Source organism: Cupressus sempervirens, chromosome 1 (genome assembly GCF_028749045.1).
Source record: "Cupressus sempervirens isolate cs-2001-9-10 chromosome 1, ASM2874904v1, whole genome shotgun sequence".
Classification (NCBI taxonomy): Eukaryota; Viridiplantae; Streptophyta; class Pinopsida; order Cupressales; family Cupressaceae; genus Cupressus; species Cupressus sempervirens.
Window position 1 is genome coordinate 509,016,600 of NC_143118.1, and position 15,776 is coordinate 509,032,375.

The following is a 15,776-nucleotide window of genomic DNA, read 5'->3' on the forward strand; positions in this document are numbered from 1 at the left end:
GGTATTTGTTGAAAATATTTAGATTGGAAAGTTGTAAATCTATCGTAACACCTATGATAACTGGATGCAGTTTATCTAGAAAAGATGAATCCCCTAGTGTTGAATAGAAGTATAGATCAATGATTTGTGGACTACAATATTTCACACATACCATACCTGATATAGAAAATGCACTTGAAATTGTGGTGAGATTTTAGGTAGATCTTGAAGAGACACACTATGCAATAGTAAAAATATTTTTTAGATATTTGACAAGAACACATGATCATGTTATATGGTATGACATATTCACATTATTTCACTTTATGTGCATACATTGATGTTGATTGAGTAGGAAGTGTAGATGTACCAATGATGGAGTATTCTTCTTGAGAGGAAGATTGCTTTCTTGGTTGAGCAAGAAACATGATTGCATTTCACAAAGTACAATAGAAAAAAAATACATTGCAACAACACATAATTGTAATCAAATCATTTGGATGAAGCAAATGGTGAAAGACATTAGAATTGAGTATACATAGCCTATTATCATACATTGTGATAATACAAGTACAATGAGTGTGTCAAAGATTCTATTTTTACATTCAAAGATAAAACACATTTCAATTAAGTATTACTTTTTGAGAGAAAAGGTAGTAGAGAAAGAGATTAGATTGGAGTATGTTAGCACAAATGAGCAGATAGTAGGTATATTCAAAAAACCTTTGGCTAAGGACACATTTGAGTACTTGAGAGGTATGCTTGGGGTTATGCCCCAACCTACTTTAGAGTAGATGATGTAGCGATTGCATTAGTCCAACTGGTACCAAAGCACTATTTCTTTATCTGGATTAGATGCTTGATGTTTCTCCTATGGAGAGTATCTATGTTTTGAGATGAGTCATTAAGGACTCTTAGTACTAGTATTTAATAGTGTCTTTGGACACTTGAGCTTGAATAGATTATTTTAGAAATAACTGAACTTCAAGAATTAACATAATGATATATTTGTCATTGATCTTAGTGGGAGAGAGATGTGCACATGAAAAACATCCTTTTTGGGAGAGTGTTATACATGAAAAACAATGATTGATATGGAGAAGATGATTTGGGAGAGAATAAGAAAAGTATTGTGTATGGGGGAGATTAACACCTTCCTTATGCATGTCAGTTACTTGACGTGAGTATAATAGGTTGTAAAGGATGCAATATTGTAATATCTAAGACTGAGATGTATGTCTATATTCATGAACAACATGAATTGGGGACTAAAGGAAGATGAGGAAGAAATGTATTTTGTATTCACCATACTTTAGATTTTTTTCATCTATGTTGCCATCAATGACAAAGGGGGAGATTGTTAGCATGAATTTTGATGGTATTCCTATGGGGGAGTATGTTAGCAATGCTAGAGACATAATTCAAAGCTTAGGTGTTGCATTCATGACAATGTTTGTCATTGATGTCAACATACTTGTTATTTTGTGAAGACTAGTAGAGTTACAAAAGAAGAATTGTTCAATGTGGTTCAAGGATTGAATATCAACTTCACATGTGAGGATATGTTCATCAGTATGTCTTGATGCTACATTTATAAGTGCATCCAGAAATATGAATAATGGTTTGAGTTATGAAAGATTTACTAAAGTCAACTTTCAAACAACATTTCTAGAAAGTGGGTGCTGATGTTTTGATTCTATCTCCTCATAGGGATGGAATTGGATTAAGAGGACTTAGGTAGAGGTGGAAGACATGACAATGATGCCTTGGTTAAGAAGGTATAATCAAATGGTCAACATATGGAAAATTATGAAGACTGTGAGCTGATAGTTTGTTGATAATTTTGAAAAAGAGTACGATCATAAAGAAATGTGTATCATAATATTTAAGAATACCCTATATTATTATTGTAAATTGGGAAAGCCTCAAGGATGACTCAATACTATTGGAATACTTTTAGAATGGGGGAGTTGGGGGGTGAATTAGTTATCCAAGGTCCAAATATAGAAATATAACTTTTCACAATTTAGTGAACCCATAAGACATTATTCATCATGCATGCATCCATAAGATTATGCAATCACTTAAAACTTGTAGGTTACTGTCAAATCAACTTGCAAAAATGTAAACATGAAACATAACAGATTCATCAACACACTTGACAAAATGATTTACGTTGAAACCCAATTTGGGAAATATCACTAGTAACATGCTACTCATTTTTTAGTAGCTTGGATCGGGTTGGTTAGAAGAAGCGGGAGCAAATGGCTGAGGAGATTCACAAAGGCTATGAAGTGGCAGAAATGATGTAGGAGCTCGAGAGAAAGATAGGGGAATAACTTTGACTTTTCTTTTCATGTCTTTCGATCTGTTAGTCTGCTATAGTTTTTTGGTTAGTTGGCTTTTTGTCTGTCTTTTGAACTAGCGCTTTGGTTGGCTTTTGTACTCTGGCTGGGCTTTAATTGCTTATTATCAACCTTTTGAAATGTTTTAACTTTTGGGTTTTAGGATCTCTATAAAACCTATTTTTCTTATAAAAAATATGCTACTATGTTTTCACTCTTCTGAAGTGATGTCTTGTGAAAGGCCAACCCTATTAAAGGTTATACTACACACTATTAAATGTGAGCCTGTTAAAGGATTTCAATAACCTTGTTAGGAGTGAGCCCTGTTAGAGGACTTTAGACCATTCACTTGGAATGTCACTTAGTTAAGGGATTTACAAATGTTTGTTAGGTCAACCTTAATCAAAAGGATTTACCCTAGACTGATACAATTGTTAGAGAGTTATAGTAAGGCTTGATCTAATACAACTTACAACTTCATTTACAGATTATAGATCACTATTCAGTCCTCAATTCTACTTGGCCTTCATACTTTGCAGCTCTAATAGCTTGTTCACCCTTCAAGCATTCATCTCCTTAAGCCTTCTTGCTTAACATGCCAATGCAATCTTTCCTCTTAGGTTACCTAATGAAGCAAAACCCTTTCTCGCACTTAAAACCATTTGCTTCTGACCAACCATTCCTATAAATAAGAAATTAAGACATTTTGTCGCTCATTCTCCATCGTCCAATTTAGGGTTAGGATGGATTAGGTAGGATACAATGTATCTATCCCACATTCTATATCTCTTCTAGAAATTTCTCCCATAATCCTATTTGAATTTTCCTCAAACTAGTTTACCTTGAAGTCTGTGCCACTAGCTCATCATTCTTATCTTCCACCTGGTTCACATCATCCAAGAAAACAAACTTGTCATCTCATATTCATCAAATTCATGATCTTTTAAATAATGCAGCAGCTCAACATTATCTTGCTTCTTATGCTTGACACATACTGCGTTGCTCGACATCCACTATGAAATCACTCGGTATGAACTTAAGTTTTTTGGTGCTCGACATCAACTAAACTTTACTCAACATCCACTGTTCTGCTTGGCATACACTAAAATGAATTTTTACTCAGCTCCAATTGATTTTCTGCTCAGCTTGCACTGACTTTGCTTGGCACCTACGATTCACTCGGTCAAGCTTGGTAGACAAACTTTGTGTAACTTGTTCTTCTAAACTTTCTTAGTGTAACCAACCTTTGTAACCTTAAGTAGATTATCAATACATCATGTCATCACTATCTTAACTGATTCTTGTACATCAGGTCAGTGCAAGAAGTTGGGTCTCACTTTTGGCCAAAAAGCGAAGTGTTTTTCCTATTTTTGAAATATTTTGTCAATTGATGCCAAAATTTGAGCCATTTAGAGATTACATATAAAAAAGCTTCAGAAATAAAAATTGTAGTGCCTGGAATCTTTTTTTTGAATATGTAATTTATTTGTATACCCATATGATAGATTATTTTTTTGGTATGGATCTTTAAAAATCACTTTTTCAAAATGCCTATTTCAGGACCATACCACGCTCGTGTACGAACACCATAATTTGACACAAATGAATGAATTTTTGCGAATCCTTTTAAATAGAGTTACCTGACACACCAAAGATTGATGAGAATATTTTTCTTGAATTTTTTAATGAATATTTATTATTATTATTAATTTTTAATTGGCTATAAAAGAAATTTTTTAAACCTCTCGTGTACGGACACCATAATTTGATCAAAATTTCACCTTTTTCAATTTTAAAAAAAAAAACTTCAAAAGAATTGAATGTAGATTGATGACATATAAATTAATTTAAGAAAAAATATATAATTAAAAAGTTATTAAAGTTTTAGTGAACATTGCTATTTTACATTTAGGTACCACCTTTGATTAAAAAAAAAAAAAAAAAATAGTAAATAAAATCATAACTCTATAAAATTTATATTTATGAAATTAGGATAGTGAGAGCTGTAATGAGTTTTTTTTTCGTAAAAAAATTTGATCGGGAAGACCCTCTAAAAATTATGGCAAGGCATGAATTTGTCAGTTTAATGCCTTAGCCAAATCTTGAGAGGCCAAGGCATAGGCTTGGTCTCACCAAGCCTGTCCCAAACCAAAATCCGAGGTAGGAAAAAAAAATCCCACCTCATGTTGTAAGAAATGGGCACCCGTTATTTGAATTTCAAAAAACGGGTACCCGTTTTGAAAAGCTAAAAACGGCATGTAAAATCCACCGAAAACTTAAAAATTTGTATTTTTAAGAAACGGGTACTTGTTTTTTACTTTTAAAAAATGGATACCCGATTTTTAAAAAATGGGTACCCATTTTTTGAAAATAAAAAACGGGTACCCGATTTTTAAAAATAACGGGTGCCCGTTTTTTAAATTTAGGGTCGGGCACCCGAGCCAAAAATGGGTGCTCGTTTTTTAAAATCAGGTGCCTGTTTCTAAGAGGTCTCATTTCATGGATTTGACTTCCGCAGAATTGCGACCCAACTTTGTGCATTCACCCCATCATTACATAAGCATAACTCGACCTTTCCTCTAGGTGTTATCGTTACATCTTTTGATCAAATCCTCTTCATCAATCATCTAAGTGATAGTACTTAAGTCTTATAAGTAGTTGTCTTACCATCAAATAGCAGGTTTGACATCTATGACAAAATAATGATTGAAGCATATTTTTCATACTTGTATGTCCTCAACAATCTCCCTTTTTGATTAGCTTCTTCAATTCATTCTCAACAAATACTTATTATTTAGGACTTGGTATAAAGGAAAGATCATTGCCTTGTGGTTGTTCTTGATCAGTGAGATCATATGTGGTCATATGCATTATGATGTTTGGTTGAGCAAAGTTGAATGCAAATATATTTTGATCAGAGTAGAGACTGACGAGGATTGATGTACTATGAGCTTCAAAGGAACTGTCTTCACAAAGGAGTTGTTGTTTACTAAGTTCAAAGATCTTGGATATGCTTATTCAAGAGATTGTCTAGAGAAGAATTTTTGAGGCTATTTGGATAGTGAGTTCAGTTTCCCTCATTTTAACTACTAACAAGGTTGGCAAAACTCCTAACATGGTTGGAATATCCTAACAAGGATTCAAAGTCTCCAAACATGGACTCCATGTATTGATTGTATTTCATTAACTCCTAATAGGGTCTATCCTTTCACAAGGAACTTTTATATTAGTACATAATCTTGTGGGTATCATTCCCACTAGGATTTTCCCTAGTTAACATATCTGGTGTTATTGTGCATGGTTATCTTTCTATGGTTGTTGCATCTATTATTTACATGTTTCAAAATTAACAAAGATATTGAGAGTTTTTTTAATCACATAATTGGTTATTTAAATAAAAAATTCATAGTCCATATGAAAATGTGAACATTTCAAATATGTCCTCAAATATAAAGAGCTTAAAAAATATAAATACATATAAAGTTTGCCCATTTAATAAATGAGTCTTAAAAGTAAAATATAAATGGAGATCATTTCCACACCCAATAAATAAATGCAAACTCACACCTAGTATTTATATTAGTACATCAATGCAAACTCAAACCCAATATTTATATTAAGATCTAACTCACACCGAGTAGATAAATGCAAACTCACACCCAATATTTATATAAGATCTAACTCACACCCAGTAAATAAATGCGAACTCACACCCAATATTTATATTAGTACATCATCTCGTGGGCATCATTCCCACTAGGGTTTTTCCTATAATCAAGGGTTTCCCTAGTTAACATATCTGGTGTCATTTTGCATGGTTATCTTTCTATGGTTGTTGCATCTTTTGTTTACATGTTTCAGAATTCACAAAGATATTGAGAATTTTTTTAATCACATAATTGATCCACCCCCACCTCCTCTCCTAGTTATCTTGGTGGACTTTACTTTCTAACATATCATTCTCTCTAAAGAAAAATGACATGGCCACAACATCTGCCTCTCAAAAGTAATATTGAAGTATCATCTTTTGCATTCTTGTTAATAACCACCAAAATTGAATTTGCATTATCTTGTATGTTTTCAAGTAGATTGACAATGTCATGAGTTGTATGTTGTCAATATCCAACTAACTTAGATTTGTAATGTTCTCTAGTTTTTTTACAAGCTCTACGGTTTCTAAATGTTTTAATCTAAATTTAGGAATCACCTCACGATCAATGTTTCAACTTTTTTCTTCCTAAAGTTTAAATTATGTTTCATTTTTTGTACTAGTTGGCAACTTCTAGATATAACCCACAATACCCTTATTTATTGATTCTAATGATGCATCTTCCATAAAACATCTTGGGGTTGCTATGATAAAAGCCATTAAAGTTAAAGTTAAAGTACTTGTTCTTCCATTTTTCATAGACAAGGACCATTTAAATAATAGTTGAAGTGGCTTTGAGAAGGATCCATTTATTCATGATCCTTTCATCCCATTTGGTAAATATTATAGGGTTTTGGCTCAATTTTATAGTTTTGTCATCAAATTTTTGCATGTCCCCACTTCACTTTGTTTTCAAACCTTTCCACTCTACATTATTTTTATAGAAATAGTGATTATTCCCCTCTATCTCCAAATATACCATTTATCATTGTTAGACCTATGATCCAATCACCTTCTCATAACACACTCCCTACTTTTGGCTAATCTAAAAAATGTGCTTAAGTAGATCATTTGGGAACACAAGCATCAATTTGAAATAATTGGCAAGCGACATCAGATAATAAGTTTACAAATGAACAATAAAGAAGTAGATGGTCCACACTTTATTCAACAGATTTATAAAGAGTACATTTCAAAGGGCATTTATACTGGTCACTTTCAACTTATCGCCAATTAATATCCTCATGTGGAAAACAATCCACAACAAAAGCTCCCTCCTTGGGTAGGCCTAGAGAACTCCAATCAAGTTTAGCTTGACAACCAACATTTTATCTAATAAGTATCTTTATTTTATATCACAAGTTATGATTTATGTACATGTGATAGTTAGTCAATTTCAAAGTGCACGAGGTTTTGTAAGTTCTAAGGTTGAGTACTAACATGTTATAGAAGTGTTGACACAAGGGCTACTCCTTTAGTGGAGTTCTAATTGTTTTTTCAAACTTCATTTGCAAAGTAATATAATAGAGTTTGCTTTTGGTGGCATTTTTAAAATTCAAAATAAATTCCCCACACATACTATGCTATGTTTATTTTGATTATGTCATCTATTTTCTTATTTATATTATTTTAAATTTCATCAAAATTTTCATTAGTTTTAGAAACACAAGATTTTGTTCTTTTAAGATGCTCATAGTTTGTGTAAACACTATATAATCAACAAATTAGACTAGCTAATACATAGTTTGCAATTATTTTCATTATAAACAATCTTGACATACTTTCATTAAGTATATGAATCAATCCACATGCTTTATGTAGGCTAATTAAATAAATATAACCATCATTACATAAATCAATCTAGGCATATTACTCTTAATTTTAGAATTAGATAAATCATAAATCATAAATGTTAATTTAGGAAAGTAATTGTGATGAAAAAATGCATTTAGTTCTAGAACAACAAAGAACATCGATAAATAACTACAATGGCAAATTGATAATCCATCAACTCTAATGTGGATCATTTTGAGATTAATCAATTTCTGCATGCATATACATGATTTATGGATTGTCAATCTTATTTCATATAATGTATCCTCTTGCCTTTTGATTCATCATACTATGTGCCTTTCTCTTATCGTTAAGGATCCACAATATTGAAAAATACCTTGGGAAGGTTGAAACATTAGGATCAACTTCTCTGAGGTCGTCGATTAAAAGGTTTAGCTATATGGTTGTAAAAATGGCCAAAGATAAGAGATTTTAGACATATATGCGTTATATTGATATGAAAATATTGATCTAGATTTTTGTAATACTCCCAAATTGATATAGTGTTTAAATGAATGATTCTTGAAGTGCTAAATGATAATAAATGAATGCCATTAAATACTCTTTGATACAAGGATGGATAAAAGAAGAAGTGCAAAATATGTACATTGGTTCATGGTGGGAAAGAAATGAGTGAGTGAGAGGTGGTCAAATTGAGAGTTAATTATGCACTTGTGGGATTAATCTTATACTCACATGATTCACCTTGGACAATGAAACAATAATTCTAATGTGGGGCCTAAATGTCCTCATACATTAATATTAAGAAATGAGAAGTGCCATCAAAGCAAAATGCATGAGAATGTGTGTAAAAATGGATAAGATATGGTCAAATATGTGTTATAAAAGAATGAGTCTTATTTTACATAAAATGAGAATACATATTGATTTTTCAATTATATTAAGCCATTATCTCAAATGTACTTATAATTAAAGAAGACAAATAGTAAATTGTAATTTTTTTTTTCAATATGTTTTTAATAGATAATTTACATCTATTAAGTAACAATATGGAAGCATGAGCTATGGGTTGCATCTCTTCCACTAAGAAACAAAAATTAAAATATAATAGGAGCTCATCTATTTCAATTTGATTATTTAAATAAAAAAATTCATAATCCTTATGAAAATTGAATATTTCAAATATATCCTCAAATATAAAGAGCTTAAAAAATATAAATACATACAAAGTTTGCCCATTTAATAAATGAAGTCTTAAAAGTAAAATATAAATGGAGATAAAAAAGAGAGGAAAATATAAGAAAATGTAAGAAAGTTGAAAAAAAGGGAAGTAGAAAATTTGAAATAAAAGAGGGAAAAAGTTACAAATAAGGATCTCACGTGAAAATGAGAGCATGAAATTTCCGGCGCAGTTGGAGGAGAATGTAGGTAGAACGGGTCGCCGTCAGATGAAGGAAGACAAAATCATGGACTCACGCGGCGTCCAGGCTGTCCCACAAAAAACATCTCGGTTTTTCGCTCCACGCGTGTCGGTCCAGCCAAGCCGAAATATTCTGTTTCTTTGCGCGGGCCGGTCCCGCACAGGCAGACTTCTCTCATGTTTTTCGACGCGTGCCGGTCCCGCCTGACGAGGGCATGCTCATGTGTGTGCTGTGAGCGTCTGAAAATAGATACTTTATTGTTCCATCTCTGTTCGGTAATTTGGGAATCTGTGGTTAAAAATCTCCATTCAAACCGCGGTTAAGATGCTTTCCAGGGACGCAGAGTAGAGCAAAAATGTTTGGTCTGAGGTTTAAAACATTTTTAATCCTGTCATTCTCGCTGGATTGGAGGAAAAACGGAGCTGATTCGGTGGAGAGTTGTTGAGATTGCCCGTAAGTTAGAACGGTTTGATTTGTTCTTCGTTATTATCATATTCCCAGTAGGCGTTGGATTGACTCCGCATGCCAGTGTAATCCTGGCAGGCAAATCGCAAGGCATTTCGTAAGGAGTAGTGTTATGCCGCGTTATGTTGGGTGGGAGTTGCTCAGAAGCAATGTTTGCATCTGGATGAGGAGGATGATGCCTTCTTCAACTTCTTAACATCCCCCTAGCTCGATCTGTGATCTGCTGCAGAGGTAGGCTCTCATCAGTGAGTTTGCATTTAAAAACTGGGTGTGAGTTAGATCTTGGATTAGAGTAGCAGTAGGAATGTCTAATTTGAATCCAAACCTGTCTCGGAGCGCAACGAGAACATCGTTTAAGGGGCAGAGTAACAGAGCGAGCAATGTGACATTTGCTCGACGGACTTCGAGCGGGCGGTATGTGAGCCTGTCTCGAGATGACATGGACGGAATGACAGACGATCTGAGCGGGGAGTACCTGCAATACACGGTGCAGATTCCTCCAACACCGGATAACCAGCCGATGGTGGATGCTTCGGTGGCCGTGAAGGCCGAGGAACAGTACGTATCGAATTCTCTCTTCACAGGGGGTTTCAACAGTGTGACGAGGGCTCATCTGATGGACAAGGTGATTGATTCGGAGTCCAGTCACCCGCAGATGGCAGGGGCGAGGGGATCTGCTTGCGCGGTTGAGGGTTGCGATGGGAAGGTGATGCGTGACGAGAGAGGGGAGGACATCCTTCCCTGTGAATGTAGTTTCAAGATTTGCCGCGAGTGCTACTTTGATTACCAGAAGGATGGAGGGGTTTGTCCGGGCTGTAAGGAGCCTTACAAAGCAGGAGATTTGGAGGAGCAGAACGAGGCGTTTGGCAATGCTGCCCTGCCGCTGGCGCCCCCCGGTAAGTTGGATCGCAGGATGTCTGTCATGAGGTCGGGGAAGTCGTTGCTGATGAGGAGCCAAACTGGAGATTTCGATCACAATCGATGGCTTTTCGAAACGAAAGGCACGTACGGCTACGGTAATGCTTTTTGGCCTCAAGAAGGGGCTATGAATGATGTCGCTGGCGATGGGATGTCTGGAAACATCACCGACTTATCTGACAAGCCTTGGAGACCTCTCACGCGCAAGCTTAAAATTCCTGCTGGCATTCTTAGCCCTTACAGGTTTCATTTCGTACTTGAGCGCTCCTACTGTAATTGATTTCTTGGTAAATATTAGGTTTCCAGCGTTCTTGTAGATTAATGAGATTTTCTGAGACTGAAGTTTGTAACAACGTTTCTAGTCCCACTCTCTCATGCATCATCAGGGAAAGAGGATTTGGTCGCTTTTTTTTGACCTAATCCAACCAATTTGAGGAAAAAGCGATTATTCACCATCCTTTTTTGTCATCCTGATTTAAGACCACGGGAGTGTGATCTGAAACGTTGGTACAAACCACGCTCATTTTTCTTCCACAAATGTTTCACTGAAGTAGGAAATAGCCTGTGAATTTTTATTCTAATTTCAATTGGGTCAAGCTGGAGTGATTTCTTTTGATGTTAGCTTTTCAGTTATCTGGTTTGCCTTGTCATATCCCACAACAGAGAATATCTCTACACACCAGTTTGAGTTCTGGAAATCATAATAGACATGGATAGGCATTTGACCCACCGACGACACCAAGTTCCAACTAACATTGAATATCAATAGCTTCTCTGTGCATTAATTTGTTTCTTATTCAAGCACTTTCTTTGATGTAAAGGCTCTTTTTCCCGTCTGCAAGGACCTATTCAATGATTTTTTTTCACGAGCTGCATTTAATAGGTCAGCATAATGCTTTGGAGCCCATTTTTAATGACTGCTTTATTCTGCAGGCTGCTTATATTTGTGAGAATGTTTTTCTTAGCATTATTTCTGACTTGGCGAGTCAGGCATCCTAACAATGATGCAATGTGGTTATGGGGCATGTCTATAGTATGTGAAATATGGTTTGCTTTCTCGTGGCTGCTGGACGTGTTGCCTAAACTGTGCCCCATCAATCGGTCCACTGATCTGAATGTTCTCAAGGAGAAATTTGAGCAGCCCAATCCCGAGGATCCATCATTGCCATCAGACTTGCCTGGTGTTGATGTCTTTGTTTCTACTGCTGACCCAGAGAAGGAGCCGCCACTAGTTACTGCTAACACTATTTTGTCTATTCTTGCTGCTGACTATCCGGTGGACAAACTTTCCTGCTATGTGTCAGATGATGGAGGAGCTCTTCTGACTTTTGAAGCTATGGCAGAAGCTGCAAGCTTTGCAGATGTTTGGGTCCCTTTCTGTCGCAAGCATAATATTGAACCCCGGAATCCTGATAGTTATTTCAACACTAAGGGTGACCCTACAAAAAATAAACTGCGGGCAGATTTTGTGAAGGATCGAAGAAGGCTTAAAAGGGAATATGATGAGTTCAAGGTGCGAATAAACGGACTTCCTGATTCGATTCGACGCAGATCAGATGCTTATAATGCTCGAGAAGAAATGAAGGCCATGAAACTTGTGAGGGAAAATGGCACTGACCCATCTGAAGTTGTAAAGGTTCTAAAAGCCACATGGATGGCTGATGGCACTCACTGGCCTGGGACATGGACAGTATCAACTTCTGAACATTCACGAGGCGATCATGCAGGAATCATACAGGTGAGGCTTGGGCTTCTATATAACCATGTTTTCACATTTTGTTTGATTACATTTTTGTCATGCCTAAGTTATAAGCATAATCCTAAAGTAAGCTTGGCAGCTCTCTAGTAGTGATCACTGATGATACCTTCTCTACTCTTAATGGAATGTGCAGGTGATGCTCAAACCTCCCAGTAGCACAATTTTAACAGGTTGCGCAGAAGATAAAATCCTTGACTTCACAGATGTGGATATTCGATTGCCTATGCTGGTATATGTGTCTCGTGAAAAACGGCCAGGATATGATCATAACAAGAAGGCAGGTGCTATGAATGCTCTAGTCCGGGCTTCAGCAATTATGTCTAATGGACCATTTATCCTCAATCTTGACTGTGACCATTATATTTACAATTCACAAGCAATTAGAGAGGCCATGTGTTTTATGCTTGACCGTGGTGGAGATAAAATATGTTATGTTCAGTTTCCACAGAGATTTGAGGGAATAGATCCAAATGATAGGTATGCAAACCATAATACAGTGTTTTTTGATGTGAATATGAGAGCTCTTGATGGTTTGCAGGGTCCTGTGTATGTCGGAACAGGATGCGTGTTTCGACGAATAGCTTTGTATGGATTTGATCCTCCAAGGTCAAAGGAACATAGTGGATGTTGTGGTAGAAGAAAGAAAATCAGCCAAGCTCCAAGTGAGGGAGAGACTCATGCCCTGAATATGGGTGATGGTAACGAGGAGGAGATGAATCTGTCTCTTCTTCCAAAGAAATTTGGGAACTCCACTCTTCTGGTAGATTCTATTCCCGTTGCAGAATTTCAGGGTCGACCATTGGCAGATCACCCTGGTGTGAAGAATGGACGCCCACCATTTGCTTTGTCGATTGTTCGTGAACCACTTGATGCTTCCACTGTTGCTGAAGCTGTAAGTGTGATTTCATGCTGGTACGAGGACAAGACACAGTGGGGAGAGAGTGTAGGTTGGATTTATGGTTCTGTAACTGAAGATGTTGTTACTGGTTATCGCATGCATAATAGGGGATGGAGGTCTGTTTATTGTGTAACCAAAAGAGATGCTTTCAGGGGCACAGCACCAATCAATCTTACAGACAGATTGCATCAAGTACTGAGATGGGCAACAGGATCCGTGGAAATATTTTTCTCGCGCAACAATGCGCTCCTTGGAAGCTCACGAATAAAATTCCTCCAGAAAATAGCATATCTAAATGTTGGCATTTATCCTTTTACGTCCATATTCCTTATAGTGTATTGCTTTCTTCCAGCACTCTCTCTTTTCTCTGGGCAATTTATTGTTCAGACACTCAATGTGTCTTTCTTGATATATCTTCTTGTCATTACCATTACACTCTCTCTTCTAGCAGTTCTTGAAATCAAGTGGTCGGGTATTGAGTTAGAAGAATGGTGGAGAAATGAGCAGTTCTGGTTGATAGGAGGTACAAGTGCTCATCTGGCTGCTGTCTTGCAGGGATTGCTGAAGGTTATTGCTGGCATAGAAATATCATTCACACTAACCTCTAAATCTGGAGGGGAGGATATTGATGATATATATGCTGACCTTTACATAGTGAAATGGACGGCACTCATGATTCCACCAATTACAATTATGATGGTTAACCTTATAGCCATAGCTGTTGGATTTTCTAGGACAATTTACAGTGAGATACCTCAATGGAGCAAGCTTCTTGGTGGAGTTTTTTTCAGCTTCTGGGTGTTGGCTCATCTCTACCCATTTGCAAAGGGCCTGATGGGCAGAAGGGGAAGGACACCCACTATTGTCTTTGTCTGGTCTGGTCTTTTGGCCATTACCATTTCACTTTTGTGGGTTGCTATAAATCCTCCACAAGGTAGTCAAGGCATTGGTGGAAGTTTTCAGTTTCCTTAAGGTGTCACTAGGGCTTGTGGCATAAAAACTGTTGCAACTGATGATCCAGTGATGTTGGAGAATACATTTGTCAAGTGGATGGACATGAATACCTCCCATAGCTTCACACTTTAATGTGTTCATTCTTGAAATTTATCAATTCTTTGTGAGATAATCGCAGCAACACATTCTTAGCTTTTTGCTTTGAACAGATGATCTACTCACCATTGTAAAGAAACTTTGCTCAACTTATGGGCTTGGAGTGAATGTTATGCTAGTGTCTTTGGGATTCAGTGGACAGTGCTGATTAATTAGTTTTTTGGACAGCTACGGTTGAGTACAATTACCCGCTTCTACAGAACTGGTGGACATTTTGCCTTTATTTTACACCTGTAACAATTGTGGACCCAAATTGCTTTCTTATTCATTGTGAACCACTAGACTATCTATGTGAGGAAATGCATTTAATTTTAGGGAATCAAATGTTATAATTTCAATTTTTTTGTCTAATTAATTACTTAAAATGATCTCTGGTTCAACTCTTATAGTCTGGGGTTCAAGACGAGAATTAGAACCATGTGTTTCACATCGGTAGTTTCTTTGTAACAAAACAGCTTTGTATCTTTAATAAGGATGATACAATGCTACATCTGGTTACTTTTCAAAATGCCTTGGTACTATTGCATCATTTCATCTTTGCATTGGATTGCGAAGTGGAAGACTGATCTGAGCGTTCAAGTTGCAATGCACATATGTTGGTCAATAGACAGGCTATTGAATTGGGAATTTTCTTACAAAGATTCTTTAGTGTTCAAACGCTAGTTGTTTAGACCAGTTCAGTCTACATAATTGTAGTATTTTTGCAGGTTGAACTGAAGATTGAACAAAGCATCACAATCGAAGTATAGGAAATTAGATGCCAACAAAACTAGTGCATCACCCTAACCTGTTTTTCTGATAATGGAGAAACTGAATGTATTTTAACAATGATGATAAGGAGATTTTAAAGAGGGGTAAACAAATTACTTTGTAGGTTGATAGTCAAGTTGTAGCTTACTAGTTTTGTATTGTGTACTTGCTTTTTTTGCTTTTGCTCCTTTACACATGCCATTACATATGAACAACTTGTGTATACTGCATAATCCTATCAATTCTTCTCCAAGGTGCATGATAGTCCCATGTGCATTTTCCAAGGTTTTTATTCCTTGCTGACTTTTCTCTTCAACAATCCAAAGAGGAGGATTCATGTTACTACCTTCATCATTTCCCTGGCATATTGGATTGTTTATGTCTTGTCGTTACATTAAAGCTCCCTAGGGACTAATAAAAACTGCTCCCTACTAATAAAGTTAATATACTCCTCAGGCACATGGGTCTTATGGTCTAAATCATGCTGTAAGACGATTTGGAAATCTAGGGTGCAAAAGAGCACTTAAGTATGCATGATGTTTGTGTAACTTTCCATGTTTTAATATTTTTATACAGCTGCCTCACTATCCCTTTAGTGCCACCATTAAAATTTCATGATCCATGCCTTTTTCTTCCAATTTATTTCCTAAAATGTCTACCTACTATATTGTAGGTCCCAGTCCCTAGA

General features: G+C 36.1%; 1 protein-coding gene across 1 annotated transcript; it reads left to right on the forward strand.

Moving 5' to 3' along the window:
- Window positions 1-9,355: 9,355 nt before the first annotated feature.
- LOC149578469 (cellulose synthase-like protein D3) lies at window positions 9,356-14,472 on the forward strand. The gene is made up of 3 exons (XM_089829271.1): window positions 9,356-10,814; window positions 11,505-12,309; window positions 12,464-14,472. Exons 1-3 carry the CDS (start codon window positions 9,958-9,960, stop codon window positions 14,198-14,200), a joined length of 3,399 nt encoding a protein of 1,132 aa, XP_089685397.1. The 5' UTR covers window positions 9,356-9,957; the 3' UTR covers window positions 14,201-14,472.
- The last annotated feature ends 1,304 nt before the right edge of the window (window positions 14,473-15,776 follow it).

Coding starts and splice junctions, on each gene's coding strand:
- LOC149578469 (XM_089829271.1), top strand. CDS start 9,958: ATGTCTAATTTGAATCCAAACCTGTCTCGGAGCGCAACGAGAACATCG. Junction 10,815..11,504: donor GGCATTCTTAGCCCTTACAG/GTTTCATTTCGT, acceptor TTTATTCTGCAG/GCTGCTTATATTTGTGAGAA. Junction 12,310..12,463: donor ATCATGCAGGAATCATACAG/GTGAGGCTTGGG, acceptor TGGAATGTGCAG/GTGATGCTCAAACCTCCCAG.